Consider the following 20,588-nt stretch of genomic DNA (forward strand, 5'->3'; position numbering starts at 1 on the left):
TAGTTATAGTTGGCCAAGAGCTTTTCACACACACACACACACACACACACACACACACACACACACACACACACAACTTCTTCTGAGCTTCATAGTGCTCAGAGGTGACAGAGGGGGAATAGAGATGATGGTTTTTCCCATTTTACAAAGAGAAAAGCTGAAGCTCACAGGCCCATTCCAGATTCTATAGATGGTAAGTGGAAGATTCAAATGCAATTCTCTGTCCTTTTTCAATGTTCTCTCCATGGAACCATGTTGTTTGTCTCTTCTGAGAAAGCCACTGTGCTAGGATTTGGGGTGAGGAAGGGAAAGAATCAGGGTGTGGAAAGGAAGGAAAAAGAATATATGCATATGGTCTTTGCTTTCAAAGAACTTTGCACCTGTTCAGGGGATCTTCAACCTAGGTATATAGCTAGGAGGCATGGAGAGGAAGGAATTAGACAGGTAAGCTCCCAAATTATTTCTGCTGGCTTTGCCTAGTCACTCAACATGTCCAGATCTCTGTTGAATTACTCTCCAATAAAGGGAGAAGACTAACTCATCTTGAAATATCTTCCAGTTTGATAACTTTGAGATAGGAACACTCTAAGTCAGCAACCATCCTAGCTAGGATTTAGATAATATTGTAAGATTTGCCTAGCACTGTACAAATATTATTCATCCTCACAACAACCCTGGGAGGTGGATGCTTTCATTATGCCCATTTTTACAATTGAATAAACTGAAATTAAGTGACCTGTCCAGGGTCACACAGATAATAAGCTAAGACTCAAGTCTACCCAACTTGAGACCCAGAATGCTATCCCATTGCCCCATCCAGCTTCCAGCATAAAGTAAAAACTAGATGAGGGGGACAGACAGGAAATTCTCTAAGAGGTTAGATGAAGGAATAATACCTATGAGCTGGGGTGGTTAGGGAAAGCTTTGATGAGGAAATGAGGCTGAGGTTAGATCTTAAGAGAAGGGCAGGATTTCAAAAAGTAGAGAGAAAAATGCTTTGGATTTGGAGTAAGGAACCCCAAATTTGAATCCCAGCTTGGATCCTTGCTGTGTGATCTCAGACAAAGGACTTAACCTCCCTTGCCTCAGTTTTCTCCTCCATGAACCAAAAAGGTTGGACCAGCTGATCCTTAAGCCCCCTCCAATTTTAATAGGAGATTCTAGCAGATCGGAGCACAGGGCATTCTAGACAAATGACATAAGCAAAGGTCCGAGAGGTAGAATGTACATGGCGAGTCCAGAGGATGATAAAAACAGTCTGACTGAAGCAGACGGTTAGACAATGGCGTGAGATAAGTTGGTGCCAAATTGGAGAGGTCCTTGAATGGGGGCCAAAGGAATTTAGACTCCTTAGCCATTGTTCTTTTCAGTGTACCATGCTAGAGGCCATGAAGCACTATGGAAAGAGGACTAAATTTGGAGTCAGAAGACCTGGATTCAAATCTGCCTTTTATAATTTAACACCAGTGTGACCTTGGGTAAAACACAACTTCCCTGGGCCTTGGTTTCCTATCTTTAAGTAAAGGGGCTTAGACTCGATGATGCCTAAGGTTTTCTTTTGTCTATAATCCTATGATTTCTGAGTTTAGAAAGACACCCAGAAAGCTAAATCAGGGTGCCAGAGCTCAGAACCTTAGCCATGTTCAGAGAAGAGGTAAGAAGTCTAGGGGACAGAGCTTCCCATGAAAGCCCACAATCCAGGCAGGGGCTCCCTTGAAACGGGTTCATAATGCTAAAAGATTCTGCCCTAGTCTTATCTCTTTGCTGGGTGGGATTGGTTTCCAGGTCCCATTAATCATTCTGCTCTGCCAGAATCTTTAACCCCCAAACATCCAAAGAAGAGAAAATGAAGGTTAATTTCTAGAGACAAGGGGATACTCTTATTCTTTTAAGAAGCCCTAGATTTCATCAGAACTTTCAGTTTGGGTTTTTTCCCTAGTCACAATGAGATCCAAAATAAAACCCACTTTAAATCTCAACCTGTGGCAGCCTTGGTCTGCTGAAAAGAATAGACCTAGAATTTTAGGCTTTGTCTCTATGTTTCCTTTTATTGACCGAGGGAAGGGAAAAATTAGCCTCTGCCTTTTGAGGCCACTGGACATTGATATGGAATGGTACAGCCCTTTAAGCTTCCAAAGTAAAGCACAAAGACAATATAGCACCTGTGAACAAAGTGAATAATAGATCCACTTTTATAATGGATTATAAATTATAGTGGAAAGAGCATTGGCCTTGAAGGCAGAAGACATGAACCCTAGACAGGTCGCTTTTCCTTTCTGAATTTCATTTTTTTTAAGCTATAACATGAGGGTGTTGGGTTAAATTATCTCTAAGAATCATTCCCACTCCAGTGGACATGATGGACATCAGGCAGGAAGTAAGAACAGTTGATTTTGAGCTGAAAGACACCTTGCTTTTTATCTGCTCTAAACGCTTCTTTTTACAAATGAAGAGCTGAGACCCTCCCAGAAATTAAATAATTGAATCTCTAAGTGATCCCAGGCCACATAAGTAATACATGGCAAAGCTAAGGATTTGAACCCAGACCCCATGATTCCATATTTTATCACTCTCTACTGTATTCATTGGGGATACAAATACTAAAAAGAATATAATCCTTTTCTTCAAGGAGCTGGCATTCTACTAGTGGGTCAAAACAAATAAACAAGTTTATACATGATCATTTGGCAGGGAAAGTGGACTACTTATTACTAGGAGGGCCAGTAGAGACTTCCTGTGGGAGGGGGCATGTGAGCTAAGGCTGGAAAGGAAGCCAAGTAGGCTAAGAGTCAGAGGTAAGGAGGAAGTGCATTCCAGGCAGAGTTGGGGGAGGGAAAGGCTGAGAAAAGGAAAGCATGGAGCTGGGAGAGAGATTGATGGGTTTGAGAAACCAGCTTAGCAATTTGTAGACTAGTTTAGATGAAATGTATGACATGTGAAAGGGAGTAATATGCAGTGAACTGTTGGAAGACAGGACAATGGACAGTGAAAGACTTTTATTGTCTTAATCTAGAGGCAATAGGACACCACTGAAGATTCTTGAATAGGCGGGGTGATCTGGTTAGATATGAGCTTTGTGACTATGTGATTGGGGAGAAAGGAGCAGAAGCAAGAGATGTTAAAATAGAAGTAGCAAGAGATGTCAAAGAAGAATCAGCAAGTGATTAGATGAGGGTAGGGAGGATGGTGAGTGGAAGATTACATTGAGGTTGTGAAATGGTAACTGAGATGTATATGTGAAGTCTTTTGCAAACCCTTAAGGTCCTATATAAATACTATCATCATCATTATCATCATCATTATTAGTGGTAATGGTAATTATAGTGGTTTTTCTGGAGAGAAATAGAGATATTAAAAGGAAGAGAAGATTTACAAGACATGCAAATGAGTTCTTTTTTGGACATGTAGAGTTTAAAATACCTACTTTATGTTCAGGTAAAGAGGTCCAATTGGAACTTTGTTATAAGGGAAGCTCAAGGGGTGGGGGTAGGGCCTTGATATGTTTGCCTCTGTTAATTTGTTAATGACCTGAAAACTAAATGACTTCCTTCCACCCATGCACCCTTGATCCATCCCACGGCCTTGGGGTAAATAAATCAGAGTCAAAAACTTACATATGTCCTAGGATTCGAGGATAGGAATAAAGCTGAAATATCAAAGTAAAACTTGGACTAAGCCCAAGCAAGTATCTTTGGGCATATTTCCCTTTCTCTCTCTGAGGCTGAGTTTCCACCTCTCTAAAATGTTGGGTTTGATCTCATGACTAGGTGATCTCTTGGCTTCCATCCTGCTCTGGGTCCGGTGATGTGATGAATAGTTTAGCTGATGTTTAGAAAAGGAAGACCTGGCTGGAGCATGGGGTGGGGGTGGGAGGTTGTGAGGATCTCCACCTCCTGCCTTCCAGGAGGCACCTTCTGCTGCTATCAGGATGAAAAATTAGATCTTTCTTCTGTGACTTCCATCCCTGAAATACCAAGTAGTTACTGAGTCTGTACCATCAAACCTGTCCTGAATACTGAGAAGGAAAGGATGTGTTCTAGTAGCCCTGCAGACATAAGAGGTGGGCAAGATGTGGGCATCAGGATTCTGACAGCTGACACTCTAGCTACCTTTTGACGTGGCCTTACAGCCTAAAATTGGCAACATCATTCCTGATTCCTTCCCTCACATCCTGGTCATAGGAGCAAAGGCTTAAAACTACAAGAGAACTTAAAAATCAAAGAGCCCCCCATTTTATCAGACATAGGAACTGAGACCCAGAAAGGTGGAGTGTCACACAGTCCAATTTGAACCCAGGATTTATGCCTCCAGATTCACTGCCCTTTTCTAATGTACTGATGCTACAAATCTATAATATGTGCCCTATACTTATTCCCTATTTCTTCCTGATGAATGTTCATTGCCTGAGATTCCTTTCCCCCTTCTATCTACCCAATCAAATCCTAAAGAGTCTTAAATCTTGAATATTATGATATAATAGTAATAATAATATTATATATGAGTTGAAAGGGACCTTGAAAATCCCCTTGGTTTACATCTGTGGAAACTGAGGCCAATAAAAAGGAAGGGACTTTCTTAAGATCACAGAGTGGGCAGTGGACAGAGTTCTCAGCCTGGAGTCCAGGCTTAAATACTCACTAGTTGTGTCACTCTAGGCAAGTCATTTGACCCAAGTTTCCTCCTCTGACTTCAAATCCACCCCTTTTCCCACAGGACACTACTCTGACTCCCTGAATCATCTTCTAATCAAGCACAGATTTCAGTGATAGATTGAACACTGATCTTGAAACCAGTAAAATTTTAGTTTGAATCCTGCCTCAGACATGTATTAGCTGGGTGTTAGCTTAACTTAGCCTCTATCTGCCTCAGTTTCCTCAGCTGTAAAATGGGGATAATAGGAACCTACTTCCCAGGGTTATTTGTTTTTGTTTGTTTGTTTGTTTTTGGTTTTTGTTTTGTTTTGTTTTGTTTTTACTAATTTTATAATTATAACATTTTTTTTTACAGTACATATGCATAGGTAATTTTTTTTTTTACAACATTATCCTTTGTACTCCCTTCTGTTCCGAATTTTTCCCCTCCTTCCCTCCGCCCCCTCCCTTAGATGGCAGGCATTCCCATACATATTAAATATGTTATAGTATATCCTAGGTACAATATATATGTGCAGAACCGAATGTTGTTGTTGTTGTTGTTGCAAAGGAAGAATTGGATTTGGAAGGTAAAAATAACCTGGGGAGAAAAACAAAAAATGCTAACAATTTACACTCATTTCCCAGGTTATTTGTGAAGAAAAAATAATTAGATAATACATGTAAAGTGTTTTGCAATCCCTAAACTGTATATAAATGCTGTCTATGATTATTTTACTTTATATTGTATTATTATATTACTTATATTATATTATATTATATATATATATAACTTATATTACCTTGTATTGTATTTATTTTATATATAATATATTTATATTATTTTATTTTATGATTTTACTCTAGAGGTCATAAGAAATGTATACTTATGTATATTTCTTATGACCTCTAGATGTTCTATCACTTTCACTTTTTGTTGCCTCAGTCTTGGACAGTATCTTGCACGTATTTCAAGGATATGTGATTTTGTCCAAGTGGATATTCCCACTAGTAATAATTGTGGCCAGTCTTCTGATCTTGGAAGATAGACTCGGGGTTCATTACTGGGGCCATTTTTGCCAAAATTTGAACTCAACTGGGGTAATTCTCAGGAAACCAGGGTAATCTTCATGTTGGGACAAAACAGCAGAAGAGGACTTTAAGGAAGTCTGGTATATAGTAAGAACTTAACAACTGTTTATTGGATTAATCTATAATACTTTACACCTAGAAGGAAGCATAGAGATCAATGGTCAAACCCTGTCATTTTACAGATGGGAAAGCTGAGTCCCAGAAATGACTGCTAAAGGCCTCAAGAGGGCAATAGAATCAGAGAATATAAGGACTGGAAGGGATCTCTGGAACATCTAATCTTACCATCCATACCTGACCAAGAGATGCCTCAACAAAATTATTGACAAATAGTCTTTCCAGGTTCTACTTTTTAAAAAATTCAACTGAAGTTTTTCCATGAACAAAACAAGGATTTTCTCATCATCCTATCTCTCTTCCCTCATTAAAAAAAAAAAAAAGAAAACTTTTAGGATTAATATATATAAATATAGAGAGATATATATACATATATACATATATGTATATATATATATGTATATATATATATACATATATATATATATGTAAAGCAAACGGTCCCATTTCTCATGGCCAGTAGTATTCCATTATAATCATATCCCACAATATGGTTAGTCATTCTCCAATTGATAGATGCTCCCTTTGTTTCCAGGTCTTTACTTCTTCAAAAAGGGCTGCTATAAATATCTTTATACATCTGGGCCTTTATCCTCTTCCTTTAGTCTCTTTGGAGTATGGCCTAGAGATAGTACTGCTAGGTTGGAGGGAATGCAAACTTCAGAAACTTTAAGGGCATAGTTCCAAATTGCTTTCTAGAATGCCAGGCTTTGCTAAAAGACCTGAAGTGAGAAGGAACTATGGGTATGCTGGTATTGTTTAACAACCATTATCTGGGTAAAAAAAAAAAGTATGCTAGTTGCATTTTTAAGTTTAATTTGCATTAATATTTTCTCCATCACTTTCTTAAGTCTAAACAATAACTCAAGTTCTGATTTATTAGGTTTTCTGATTTCTACAGTGTAAACACTCATTCTGAACATTTAATAAATCAGCTCTCCACCAGTAAGTGGTGACTCCAGAATGCCTCTAGAAACACATCCAAAGCCCCAAATATTTCATTCCACTTTTGGAATCAGATAGCCTATATTTGATCCTAATTCAGTTACAATCTTTGTAACTAGTGGCCAAACACTTACCTTCTTTGACCCTATTTTTCTCATTTCTAAAGTAAGAGGTAAGGATTAGACTCTTCTTTCAAGGGCTGCTAGGTGGCACTACAGTGGATAGAATGTCAGATCTGAAATAAGGAAGATTCATCTTCATGAGTTCAAATCTGATCTTAAACATTTATTACCTGTGTGACCCTGGGCAAATCACTTTACCCTTTTTACTTCCCTTTCCTAATCTGTAAAATATATTGGAGGAGGAAATAGCAAACCACTCCAATATCTTTGTCAAGAAAACCCCAAAATGGGGTCACAGAATCAGACATGACTGAATAACCACAAAATCAGCTAGAGTGCCATTTAATGAAGCTGACCCTTTTAGGATCTCAATCTTGAGAAGATGGGTGGGGTGGCATGAGAGCTGACTTCAAGCATACCAAGGGCTGTCACATGGGAGAATATTTATCCTCGTCGTATTTACCCCAAAGGGCAGACCTGGGAGGAATATGGGGAAGTTCCAGAAAGGTGAAGGAAAAGACAGTAAATAATTAGAGCCATACAAAACCATAGGACTATTATCAATAATCCTATTTGGGTCTCCCCTCAAAGGAGAAATAATAACTTCTTCCCTCCCATCCTTGCAGGCTTGCTGAAATGCCCAAATGAGGTCATTCTTATTATATAATAATAATACATAATATATTACATATCATATATGATACAACATTGTATATATTTTGTTATAAACCATATTACATTATATATAATGATAAAATATATTACAAATACAATATTATAATTTTGCATATAAATATGTTACATATTTTATATATATATAAATATAGAAATATATTGCTGCAATGCCTAAGTGAAGTCATTTTTCTTATCGGCATGGTGCTTTATGATCTGATCATCATTTTAAATATCTGCTTTGTCTTCAGATTCAGTGAGTCAAGTATCATTATCCTCATTTGATTAGGAAACTGAGGTCCACACAGAGGCAGTATCATTTTTGATAAGATAAAATACATACAGAAAGCCAGAATGGTAGAAAGACATTATTGTCATCAACCCCAACTCCACCCCCACTGAAATAGCTACCATTTAGATATCACATTAAGGTTTGCTGAGCTCTTTATGATTATGATCTCATCTGATCCTCACAACAAATCTGGGAGGGATTATTAATAATTTTATCCCTATTTTTACAGATGAGGAAACTGAGGCAGATAGTGCTTAAATTACTTGCCCAGGGTCACACAACTAGTAAGTGTCTGAAGCAGGATTTAAGTCCTCTTTTTTTTTTTTTTTTTTTTTTTTTTTTTTAAACAAGCTCCATCCACTGGTGCTCTATCCACTGAGCCACCTAGATTGACTTAAGGAGTCAGAAATGTTGAATGTTGGAGGTGGGGTTTAGGGGAGAGGAAATGATAACTGTTTTCAAGTATTTGAAGGGCTATTGTTTAGACAAGGGATTTGATTTATTTTTATTTGACCAGAATTAGGAGCAGTGGAGGGAAGTCACATAGACCAGATTTCTACTTAATATAAGGGAAAACTCCCCCGTATTTGGGCTGCCCATTTCACCTCTCCACAATGAAGGAATACTGGGGAGGTTTCTAAATGAAGACTAGGTGATCGTTCTCAGGGAATGTCATGGAGGGGTTCTCTGTTTGGATATATGGATGAATCTCTCTAAATGACTCATCGCTGAGATGCTTTAATTCTGTAATTCTGTGACTTACCCAAGACCACACATCCCTAGTGGAACTGAGGACAGAAGTCGGCTCTCTTGATTTCTGTCCGGTCTCTTTCTCCCTTTACCATGGCTTTTCAGGGTTCAGGACTTCAACCAGCCCTGGGAAAAACCAAAGTTCTTCTAGCAGCTGAATCACCTGATCATGGAGGGAGAGGGAGGTCAGAGAAGCAATGGCCTTGACCCTGACCTGGACCAGCCACCTCTCCACAGTCAGCTGCGAGGCGCAAGGGGGACCCTGGGAAGGAAATGTGGGAATGCACTAAGGCGCCTGAGGACAAAGAGGAGATAATAAGATCGGTCGCACACAAAGCTGGTGGCTGCAGACCTGATTTAAATCCCCGGCTTAGCCTTTGTTTGAGAAACCTGATAGCGAGAGACCCCCCCTCCGGACCACCCCACGCCCTCCGCGGGGAGGAGGCCCCTGCGTTCCCAGAAGTCTGTCTCTGGACACTGTCGTCAGTCTATGGAGTTCATTTCCTGGTTAAACAAACAGCAATTAAATAACTCCGGGCGGGCAACGCCTAGGGACGCGCGTCTAGGAGCTAGCCCTAAATGGCTCACGTGACCTCCCACTCGGGCCTTTTGCTGTGGGTTTAGGGAAAGCCACATTAATCATGGACGGAGTTACAAAAGCAAGCTCCTCTGTATACAGAAGCGAGGGAGGGACCGAGGCGTGCCGGGAGGACCACCCAGAGCCGGCCTCTTTGGCCCTAGAAGGCTTGGCAACAGATGGGCCCCTTCCGCTGGGGACGTGCAGAGTGACCTGTGCCAGGGTGGGAAAAGAAAGCTCGGTGTCATAGCCACGCCTGGGAGCGGGGCGGGCAGGAAGGAGATGTAGCCGCTGAGCCTCCTCCCGTACTCGGCCAACTTCTCTGGGGGGCACTAACGGGATTCCACGGGGCTGCACTCCCACTCCGAGAAAACCTGCGTAGGAACCTGCCACCTGCAGCTGCCAGGACCTGCCACTCCAGAGTGGCAGAGGCCCAATTAGAGAGCGAAGGTCGGAGCGAGCTCGGACCCCACGCGCCAGGCTGCTTCGGGGCTGGGACACACCGGGCAAGCGCTGAAATAACTCCGCTCTGAGATTTGGCCCCCTAATCTCTAAAATAATCCCTTTCCAACTCCGGGGTGAGCCATGGGTCCGATGCTCTTCTGCATTAGATCAGGTGGTCCATGCCCTCCCATTTTACAGAGTGGGAAACTGAGGTTCAGAGAGACAGACAGAACATTTAGGAAGCACTTTGTGCCAGCCACTGGGATACAAACTGGAAACAAGACAGAGAAGAAAGTGATTGACAAGAATTTAGATCCTCCGCCTAGAGCTGTCATCCTCGCATTGTACCCTGGTGTTTCTATCTGTTTCTCTATTACATACTTATCCTCATGTATAAGATTCTACCTCTAATGGATATCAATACATTGTAGCCACCTATAATCAAAGCTAGAGAGAAAAATACATAATTACATATGATACTGTGTATAAATATGTCATATATAATAGATTACATATATATATCATATTGTATATGGTATTATATATTATGTTATATACAATATCATATTGTACATATTACATTATATATGATAAAACATATCACAGATACAATATAATTTTGTATGTAAATGCATTCTATGAAACATGAAAATATATTATATATGATATTTTAGATAATCGATATAATATAGAAATGTATAGACACTTGGCTAAGTGACAGTTCCTGCCTTCAGGGAGCTAAGATTCTAATAAGGGAGAGGGGAGCCAGAGAAGATTGTTATGAGGACTGCTTTATGAACCAGAGTAAGAAACCTAGGGCAGAAGGTCACCTGCCATAAGAATACCTAGGAGATGGCATTGTGGATCTTGGTCCAGGCTAGATATGGTGACTATTCATTACTAAGAAATCCAAGATCCCAGGGTAGCTTCTGAGAGTGCCAGAAGAGGTGCAGGAGCTTAAAGGGAATGGTCTGTAGTGTCTAGAAGTATCCAGGGACGGTCTTGCCAAAGGATAAAAATAGGGGTTTAGTCCTCTAGGGGCAGTGGGTGAAATTTGCAGAAGTAGATTTAGATTTTATGTAAGGAAAAACCTCCTAACAGTTAAAAATGAATAGGGACACCATAAGAATTGGAACTTCGTTGGAGCTCTTCAAACAAAAATCAGATGGCCACTTAGTAGAAAAGTAATTCTTTTTCCAGGAGCAGTTGGACTAACTGGCTGCTGTGATCCTTTCTGCCTCTTAGAGCCTGACACTGTCATCTCCGATTTTGTTCTTAGAACACATTATGAGGTTCCTTCAAGCATCTGGCTCCCTCCCTGACCCTGGTACATTTAATATAAGATTTAGTTTATAAAAATTTTATTTGTGTAGCAATCCAGGGGGAACCTATCTGTGGTACAAAGCAAGATCCAACCATAAAGTATATGCAGTTTAAAGTTCTAGAAAGACTTCCAGTCAGTAGCTAGACAATAAGCATATGACTGTTGAAGTATTAAATTTCAGTGAGAATGGAGGCAGGAGAGTGCTATTCTCAGAATCCAAAGAAGAAAATTCCTTCCTTTTTAGTGGGTTTTTCAGGATGCTAAGATTTAGAGGCAGAAGAGAGCTCAGAGATACTTATATCCAATACTCTCAGGAAACTGTGGTCCAGAAAAAATACAGGATTTGTCCCCTAAAGTGAAGCTGCTGATGCTGGATGATACTGCCGCTTCCAGCTCCCTTGCTGGAAACAGAGAAAAGATTCAGGAATTGGGAGATATCATGAAAATTAGAGACCTGTTCATGACAGAGGGCAAAGGTTTGGGAACATCTAGAGGGCACAATGGATAGTGCAAAATGATGGTAAGTGGCTAGGGTAGGATTACACAGTAAATGTCTGAGACGGGACAGACATTTACTATGTAACACCTGCACTAACCACTTTCCATCTGTTTACCTCAATTTCCTCATTTGTAAAATGGGGATAAAAATAGCTCCTATTTCTCAGAGCTGTGAGGATTAAATGAGATATTTATTGTAAAGTACTTAACATAGTGCCTGGCACATTGTAAATTGTCATATATAAATATCAACTATTATTATTAATATTATTTTGCCAATTTACGTGGCTGGAAGAAAGAGATCTGAATTTGGAGACAAATTCTGGGTTCTGGTCCCATTAAATATGGGGACTTAGGCAAATTTCTTAAACCTTGTTGGCCTGGCTTTCACCATTTATAAAATGAAGGCATGGACTATAGACAAAGATTCATAGACCACAGCTGTCCATAGGATTTTCTTGGCAGATATTGGAAAGGTCTACTACTTCCTTCTCTACTGGACCTTTTTGTCATACAATCAGAGGTTAAATGATGTGCCCAGAGTCACAGCCAGGAAGTGTCTGAGGCTGGATTTGAACTCAAATCTCCCTGACTCTAAGCTCAGTGCTCTATCCATTAAGCCACGAGCTTCCTGGACTTTCCATTTACACAGTACAATTTTTCCACTGGTCATCTCCTTTATGAGAATGGGAACTCTTCAAAGGCAAAGACCATGCAATGTTGGATAGATGTTTGTTGATGAACTCTAAAGTAACATCTTTGCTTCTGCTATAATTTACTTTGGACAGACCAATTCTCCTGTATTGTGTCCAGTCAGGAAACCACTTTTTTAAATAATGGTCATTGAGAAGCTTGAATAAAACCCAAGGATGGTGAGACAGTGGAAGATTTGGGCAAGTAAAGGCTGATGGAATGGACTGGAGATGATTACTCAAGAGAAAGCTTGATTGCTAGGGCTTGGTACATGAAATCTCTCCACAGAGATGAAAGACCATAGAGAAATCTACACTGACTTATTCCACTAGGTCCTAAGGAATAAAAATAGGAGCAATTAGGAGGTAGGATGGGGAAGGGGGAAGAATCAGCTTTCAGCTCAATGTAAGGAAAATTCCTAACTAGAACAATCTCAGTGTAGAAGGGGCTGCCCAGGAAAGTAGTGGATTTCTCCTCACTGGAGGATTTCAAGTGAAGATTGATGACCACTTGTCAAGGACATTGTTGAAAGGATCCTCGAAATCAGGTACCATTGGCAGAGATAGTCATCGAGATCTCCAGATCTGAGATTCTATGAATTCCCAATGATAATCTTCCTCGAGGGATATTGAGCAAAGTTTGTCCTTTCCAAGACAGAAGAATATGCTAGTCTAAATTATGATTGCTATTCATTTTAGAAAGAGTACTCTGAATTTGGGTTGATAATCCTTTGGGAGGATCCCTCCAGCTGAAAACATGCCAATCGGCCTCAGTATCCTGTAGACATGTGAACTTAGTAGAACTCAGTACTAACATCCCCCATCCCACCTGCCATCACTCATTAACAGCTATTTGTGCTTGTCCTGTTTTTTCCTCCTACAGAAGGAAGGACAATCCCGAGCTTATGTCATCGCTCAGGAGCTGCTATCTTCAGAGAAAGTGTGAGTGTCTCAGTGGCCAACTGGCCTTGAACTTGTAAATAAAACATCACCTCAGCCTCAGTCCAGCCCTGGCTGACTGGATGGGAATTAATGTGACTCTCTCTCCTTCCACAGATACGGGCAGGTGCTGCAACACTTAATGCTGGTGAGTAAATCACTTTGATTGCCCAAACCTAATTGCCTTTTTACTAGACTGTGTTATAAGAAGTGGAGAAGAGGTAAGGAGACAGAGGTGAATTCTATTAATACAGGGGTAATGGTGACCAAATGTTCACTAAGGCATTTCAGGAAATCCTGTCTCCTGGTAAATTTAGGTTATGTTAAGGAGCAATGTAACTTGAAACTCTTCATAATAGGAAAAAGTTTTCTTACTTTTGACCCTTGTCAACAGGATTCTTGGGAGAATCAAATGAGATAATATTTGTAAAGCACTTTGCAAACCTATGCTATGTACATTTTATTATATTATTATCATTATTCACAACTGAAGAGAGAAAATAATTTAATACCAATGGGCCCGTTCTTCATATGAGCTTGGCCTTGATGCCAACCATACCCCATTCTTGGAATAAATGCCCCTCTACCTCATAGACTCCTTTACTTCCTTTAAGATTAAAGTCAAGCACCAGCTCATTTGCAAATCCTTTCTTGATTCTCTCAAGAGAACTACTTTTTATCTATTTTGTTTTTATTCTGTATGTAAGAATATAGACAGTATAAGTTTTCTATATGTATTTTAGGTATCTATATCTATAGATAGATATCTATATGTCAATATGTATCTACAGAGATATATACACACATGCATATACTGCCCACATACACAGAGAGAGAAAGGGAGACAGAAACAGAGACAGACAGACAGGCAGACATGTCTTCTTTGATCAATCTAAGTTCTTTGAAAGCAGGAGCTGTTTTCTGTTTGTCTCTGTCTCTCTAGTGCCCATCACAATGCCTGGCACACAATGGGCACTTAACAAAATGCTTATCCATTAAGTGATTGATAGATTTATCACATTAGATTAACCATGGAATCACAGGATTGAGAGTTGGGAGAGTTAGCTGGTCCCTCCTGCACATTTTACTGCTGAGAAAACTAAAATTCATAGAGCAACGGTTTTTAACCTCTGCACTATGGTCCATGAACATGGTTTTTCTTATATATTTTGAGAATAATTTCAATATACTTGGGTGTCCTTCAGATCCCATGGGTTTTGCTTTATGCACTTAAAAAGCTTATTCTGAGGAGTCTGTAGGCTTCGGCAAATTGCCAAGGAGGTCCAGGATGCAGAAGAGGTTAAGGGTTCCTACCATTTTTCAGTTACACAGATAACAAATCAAAGAACCAGGACGAAAACCAAAATCTTTTGACTCCCAATTTAGTCCCTATCACAGAGTTGGGAATGTGAACTTTGGAAAAAATGTCAGTGGCCAAATATGATATTGGGAGGAAACCCACTCCCCAGTGTTTCCCAATAAATTCACAGGAGGAACCTCACAGGAAACTCAGTTAGAATGTTGACTGCAGAAACAAAGTAGAGCTGGCCCAGGGTGCCAGAGAAGAGCCTGAACACATTTGTTAACTTGATAGTGAAGGAGGTGCCAAGGGCTGGAGCAGGAGTTCTCAGAAGAGGGTCTGCCAGGGGTCACAGTCATAAGATAACAAGTTCATATTTCTGTTTCTGGCTTGAGTTAATAATTCACTAAGAATCAAGGAGTCCTTAGCAAACATCGAGTCCCTCTGCCTTTAACAGATAAAAAAGTTAAGATGTTGAAATGTGTACCAGAGAATTCAAATAATAGAAAACAATAATTACAACAATTAGCATTTGTAAAGCACTTTAAGGTTTGCACAGTGCTTTACATGTGTTATCATATATAGAGCAATAACCCTGAGAGGTAGATGCTGCTATTATACATGTTTTACAGATGAGGAAACTGAGGCTGAGAAGTTGTAATTTGCCTGAGATCACAGAGCTAAAAAGCGAAGGCCAGAACTCAAAGCCAGGTCTTCTGGCTCCAAATGTCCTTTCATGACACCCTACCTTAGCTCAGGCTAATATGTATTAATGGTCATTTGCCTTTTAAACCAAAGGGAAAGCTGTCTGGGAGAGCTTTGGCTGCACCCTAGTGGTGCATCAATTGGCCAATCAAAAAGAATGTATTTAGTGGATTTGTCCAAGGTAGTTTCAAAGTGGACTCCTAACATGGGCCATACAGGGATCTATTGGAACAACTGGAGAAGGGAAGGTTTGGCAAACATAGGAGAGATGAGTTCAAGTTTTTGAAGGGTCGTGATATGGAAGTGATTTTGTATTGGTTCTGTTTGTTCCTAGGTAGGAGAGGACAGGAGGAACGGGTAGAAGTTATAAAGAGACAAAGTTAAGCTTACTATCAGGAAATGTTTCCTGACAATCCAAAAGCGGCATGGGCTAACTCAGAAGAGAGGGGGTTCTCCCTTCCTAGAAATCTTCAAGCAGGGACCAGGTGTGATCCCTTGTTATGATTATGGAAGGCCACCTGTGTGCCCAGCCCCTGCCCCCCCACCCCAGAATCCTGGGATTCACCTGGGCAGGTATTTGAGGCTCCATAATCCTGTTTGGTCTCAGAATCTCTGTGTCCACCAGGCCTGTGCTTGGCACCAAGAGTAACCCAAAAAAGGATATAGTCCATGCCTTCGAGCAAGAGATTCACTTTCTGGACAAAGAGATAAGACCCAAAAGCAAGCATGGAGCTTCCAAGGACAATTAAGGGACAAGTGGTATGGTATTAATTGCAGAGTTCAAAAAAGCAAGCTCTGCCCATGGCCTGCCCAGTATCCAGAATAGACTTCACAGACTCTGAATTTGATCAATTTATTTATTTATTCATTCATTCATTCATTTACTTACTATCTTGATTTTTTTTCCCTGAGGCAATTGGGCTTAAGTGACTTGCCCAGGGTCACGCAGCTAGAAAGTATTCAGTGTCTGAGACCAGATTTGAACTCAGGTCCTCCTGACTTCAGGGCTGAGGCTCTAACCACTGCACCACCTAACTGCCCCTTGATCATTGTATTTCAATGCAACTGGTCCCTTGGTAGTCTTATGCATTTTGTTTTACACATTTAAAAATATGGTCCTGACAAGGGAACTAGAGGCTTCCTGGGATTGACTGTCATAAGAGTCTAGGATACACATACACAAATATAAGAACCTTTATATAGAGTTAATTACAGAATTTCCAGCTTAGAAGTCCAAGCCACATCTGAAAAGAATCTCCATTATAATATACCTAACAAGTAGCCATTCCACTGAAAGATCTTCCTTACAGAGGAACGCCTTCTCTATCCCCATCCACCCAGAGCAAGCCATTCCACTCTTGCAATACTCTCGTTGTTAGAAAGTTTCTCCTGACATCAAGTCTCAACTTTTTGGTAATTTCCAACAAGTGCTCCTGGTTTATCCCACTGAGCCTAAGTATACTCCTTTCTCTGACAGTGGGACAAAAACTTGAATACAGCTACTTTTCATGTTTCCCTTTCCTCTACATCTCTTCGAAGCTCAATATTCCCAGTTTCTTCAGTCCTACTCCATTGGCTCAAGAACCTTTATCATCCTAATTGCTCAGCTTCTCAAAATGTGGCAGCCAGAACTGATCCTGGTCTTTGTTCAGGAATGTGCTCCAGCCAGGACAGAGCAGGATGAGGCTTCCCCCCGGTTACTACTGGAAACTCTGCCTCCCTAAATGAAGCCCAGGATCCCATGACCTTTTTTTGGCTGCAATCTTATTCTTCCAACACTGCTATATTGACTTATCTTGAGTTTTGAGTTCTTTGAAGGCATTGTCTAGTCTTAGTATAATATGTCTTATAGCACCTAGCACAGGACTAGGCACACCTACATATTTGCTGATAGAAGCACTAAACTCCAAATCACTGATGCCCCAGAACTGGAGCACAGAATCACAGATTTACAACTGGAATAGACTTTGGAGGCCAATGAGTCCATTCCTTCATTTTATAGAAGAGGAAACTAAGGCTGAATCAGGATCATATAATTGGTAATTGTCTGAAGCATCTTTTCCATCTGCCTCCTTCTCTCTTTTCCACTGCACTTCCTCAAATCTTGTTTTTGTTGTTGTTCCTGACCCCATTTGCAGTTTTCTTGGCTAAGATTCAGGACTGGTTTGTCATTTCTTTGTCCGGCTCATTTTATAGATAAGGAAACTGACTTGCTCAAGATCACACAGCTAGTGTCTTTTAAAAAAAATTTATTGAAGCTTTTTATTTTCAAAACACATGCAAAGATAATTTTGATCCTTGAAAAACCTTGTGTTCTAATTTCCCCCCTTCTCCCTACCTCCTCCCCTAGATGGCAAGTAATCCAATATATATATTAAGCATGGTAAATATATATATATATATATGTATATATAAAAATCCAATACTTACTGTACAAGAAGAATCAGATCAAAAAGAAAAAAAATGAGGAAGAAAATAAAATGCAAACAAACAACAACAGAAAGAATAAAAATGCTATGTTGTGGTCCACACTCAGTTCCCACTGTCCTCTCTCTGGATGTAGATGGCTCTCCTCATCACAAGATTATTGGAACTGGCCTGAATCGTCCCATTGTTGATGGCACTTAATAATTGTTTTTGGACTGACTGATGTTGTTGTCTAATCTTCCTAATATACCACAATGATCACATCATTCCTCTTATCAAATAACTTCAAAGTCTCCCCATTTTTCCCAAATAAAGCTAAAACTCCTGCCCTAAACATTCAAGACTTTCCCCAATCAGGATGTGGCCTATATCTCTTGTAATTCCCCTTCAAATATCCTTTGTTCCTGCCAAATTGGACTATTCAATACCACCTCTCACATCTTGCCTCTTCCATGGATATGCTATCACTCATATTTAGAATTTCTGCCTCTCCTCCTTCACATCCCTCTCTGAAGACACTCTATTTCTTCAAAGCCTAATCCCACATCTGTCTCCTTGAAGCCTTCCCTAATATCCTTTCTCTATCCCCGGGATGAAAAAGATCTCTCCCTGTCAAATTCCTCATAGCATTTCCCCTGGCTCTCCTTTGACCCTATTACATTCTATCTCATGCTGTAATTAGCTGGGTACCTGTAGTATCCACCTTCCTTCTTCCCTTTTAGACCACAACTTTCTTAAAGGTAAGGATGATGCCATTTTTTCATGTTTTTATTCCTAGTTCCCTGAGAGGTACCACAAGACAAAAAGAACCTGAGTCAGAAAGACCTAGATTTAAATCTTTCCTCTTATACTTACTGCTTCTGTACCCTAGGGCAGGACATTTAATCTCTCAGTACCCCTAAAATATAAATTATGGAACAGTCGCTAGTCTCCACTGGTGGGGGCTAACTCACCAGAAATTCTCTAAAACAATGAAAGCACATTCTCTTCCAAAAAAAATTGTCCAGTATGATATTTTGTACACAGTAGGTATTTACTGAACTGAATAATAGCTGTTCAATAAGTTCTCATTGAATTGAATCAAGTTAAATTGGACTGTATTAAATTGAATTGTATTGTGACTCCAGTCAGCAACTTTACCTTGGGATAATTTGAAAATTTGAGAAGTCAGTATTCATAATAACAATCATCAGAAATGAAATTATGGGTTCCCTCAAGGAAGGGATTACTCAGTGAGAAGAAAGGAACATGGTTGATGATGTTCAGCCAAAGGTCCTAAGTCTATTCTTTAGAAAGAGAGTCTAGCATGGAGGAAATATTAGACAGGGAAGCTGGCAGAGTAGCAAGTCTACAGGCAACTTAAAGATTTGTTTAAGAATGCTGGGAAATGTCATTCTCTCTTTCCTTCTCACCAACCTACCCACCTCCCTTTGCTTCTGAGCTGGCAGCTGTATCCAAGGGCCAGGTCTTTTGTTCTACAAGTTTGTTAAAAGGGTTTTTAACTTAGAAACATCCATATGTGTTTGCATAGCTTCCTTCTTCTTGGAATGACTCTGAAACCACTGGTAATATATAATAATTCCTTAAAAAAATAAAAAAGACATTCTTTCTATCTGTCTCTCCATTTCATAAATGTGTATAAAAACCACAACTCATAACCTAGTTATGGGAAGTTTTCTATTCAAATATATTAAATGCTATTGGTCTACTTTCATGCTTAGTAAGAAAAAGGCAGGGATCTCCTGAAGAGACCCCCCTGTTCATAGTTTTTCTGAAAAAGGAGATAACTTCAAAAACAAGGGAAAGGCCTGAATTTCAGCTTAGACTACTGACATTAAGGGATAAATTTTTTTATTCTCTCTGTCTCTGTCTCTCTGTCTCTGTCTCTCTGTTTGTGTCTCTATGTTTATCTCTTTCTTTCTCTTTCTGTCTCTATCTCTCTCTCTGTCTTACTCTGTCTCTCTCATGTCTGTCTTACTCTCTCTATCTCTCTGCCTCCATCTCTGTCTCTCTCTCTCCTTCCCTACCCCTCTTTTCTTCCCTCTCCCCCATTCCATTTCTTTACCTTCCTCTCTATTTCTCTTTTATCTCTTTCTGTCTGTCTCTCCTTTTCACAAAGAAGAAATTATTCTAATTCTAATGGCAGTTTAAAAAAATTGTTTCTTGGCGGTATGTAAGAATCAGCCCTAAGGTGGCCATCCGATGTGTAGGCACTATGTGCCAAAAATGGAATCCCCTGGAGTGCTACATGACCAGACATGAACTGGAGAGGCTGATGCATATATAACTGAAACAGAACAGTTGTGAATTGTCCTGCTAAATGATTAATCAATCATTCAGTAACAACTGAGCATCTCCTGTGTGTGAAGGCCCATGCTAAGCACAAAGGAAGATAAAAATGCTTTTTGAAGAAGAATCTAAATCTGGAAAGAACTTACAAATCATTTAGTGAAATATCTTTCCAATCATTCCCTCCCCCACCACTAGTGCACATTGGTGCAGTATACATATATATATATATATATATATATATATATATATATATATATATATATATATATTTATTATAGAGAAGGAAAAAGGAGCCCCAGAGATTATATAATTTGTACAGTGTTCTATAAGCAATAAGTAGCATGTATGTCTAGGTGCTCATATTAAATGTATATACAAATGTCCAATCTCATTTGATCTTTATAACAATGCTGTGGGTTAGATGATATTTTTATTCTCACTGGGTACTTGGTCTAAGGAGTGATGAAATCCTGCACCTACAGGAGGTATGGATTTCTGAGATGATTTCATCTTGCAGAATGATGAGTTTCTGGAGTTGAGGAAAGCATCTAGGTAGAAAATGATGATTTGAGAAATGGAAGGAGAGAAAGATTAGGAGACTTGTCCAACGTCACCTAGTAAATATCTGAGGCAGGATTCAAGCTCTCTTCTTGATTCTAAATCAAGTACTTTGTCCACTATGCCAAGTAACTAAATCGAATTCAGCTACATGGAGGGCTAGGCATCCCAGGTGGGCCAGGGAAAGAAATGACAAGTCAAATTTCAAAGA

General features: G+C 39.8%; 1 protein-coding gene across 1 annotated transcript in view; it reads left to right on the forward strand.

Annotated features, from left to right (window-relative positions):
- FGD5 (FYVE, RhoGEF and PH domain containing 5) overlaps positions 1–20,588 on the forward strand; it is a 176,027-nt gene that overhangs the window by 101,160 nt on the left and 54,279 nt on the right. The window contains 2 exon segments of the mRNA XM_074283826.1: positions 13,040–13,098; positions 13,213–13,243. Coding sequence (XP_074139927.1) covers positions 13,040–13,098; positions 13,213–13,243 — 90 coding nt within the window.

Source organism: Sminthopsis crassicaudata, chromosome 1 (assembly GCF_048593235.1).
Source record: "Sminthopsis crassicaudata isolate SCR6 chromosome 1, ASM4859323v1, whole genome shotgun sequence".
NCBI lineage: Eukaryota > Metazoa > Chordata > Mammalia > Dasyuromorphia > Dasyuridae > Sminthopsis > Sminthopsis crassicaudata.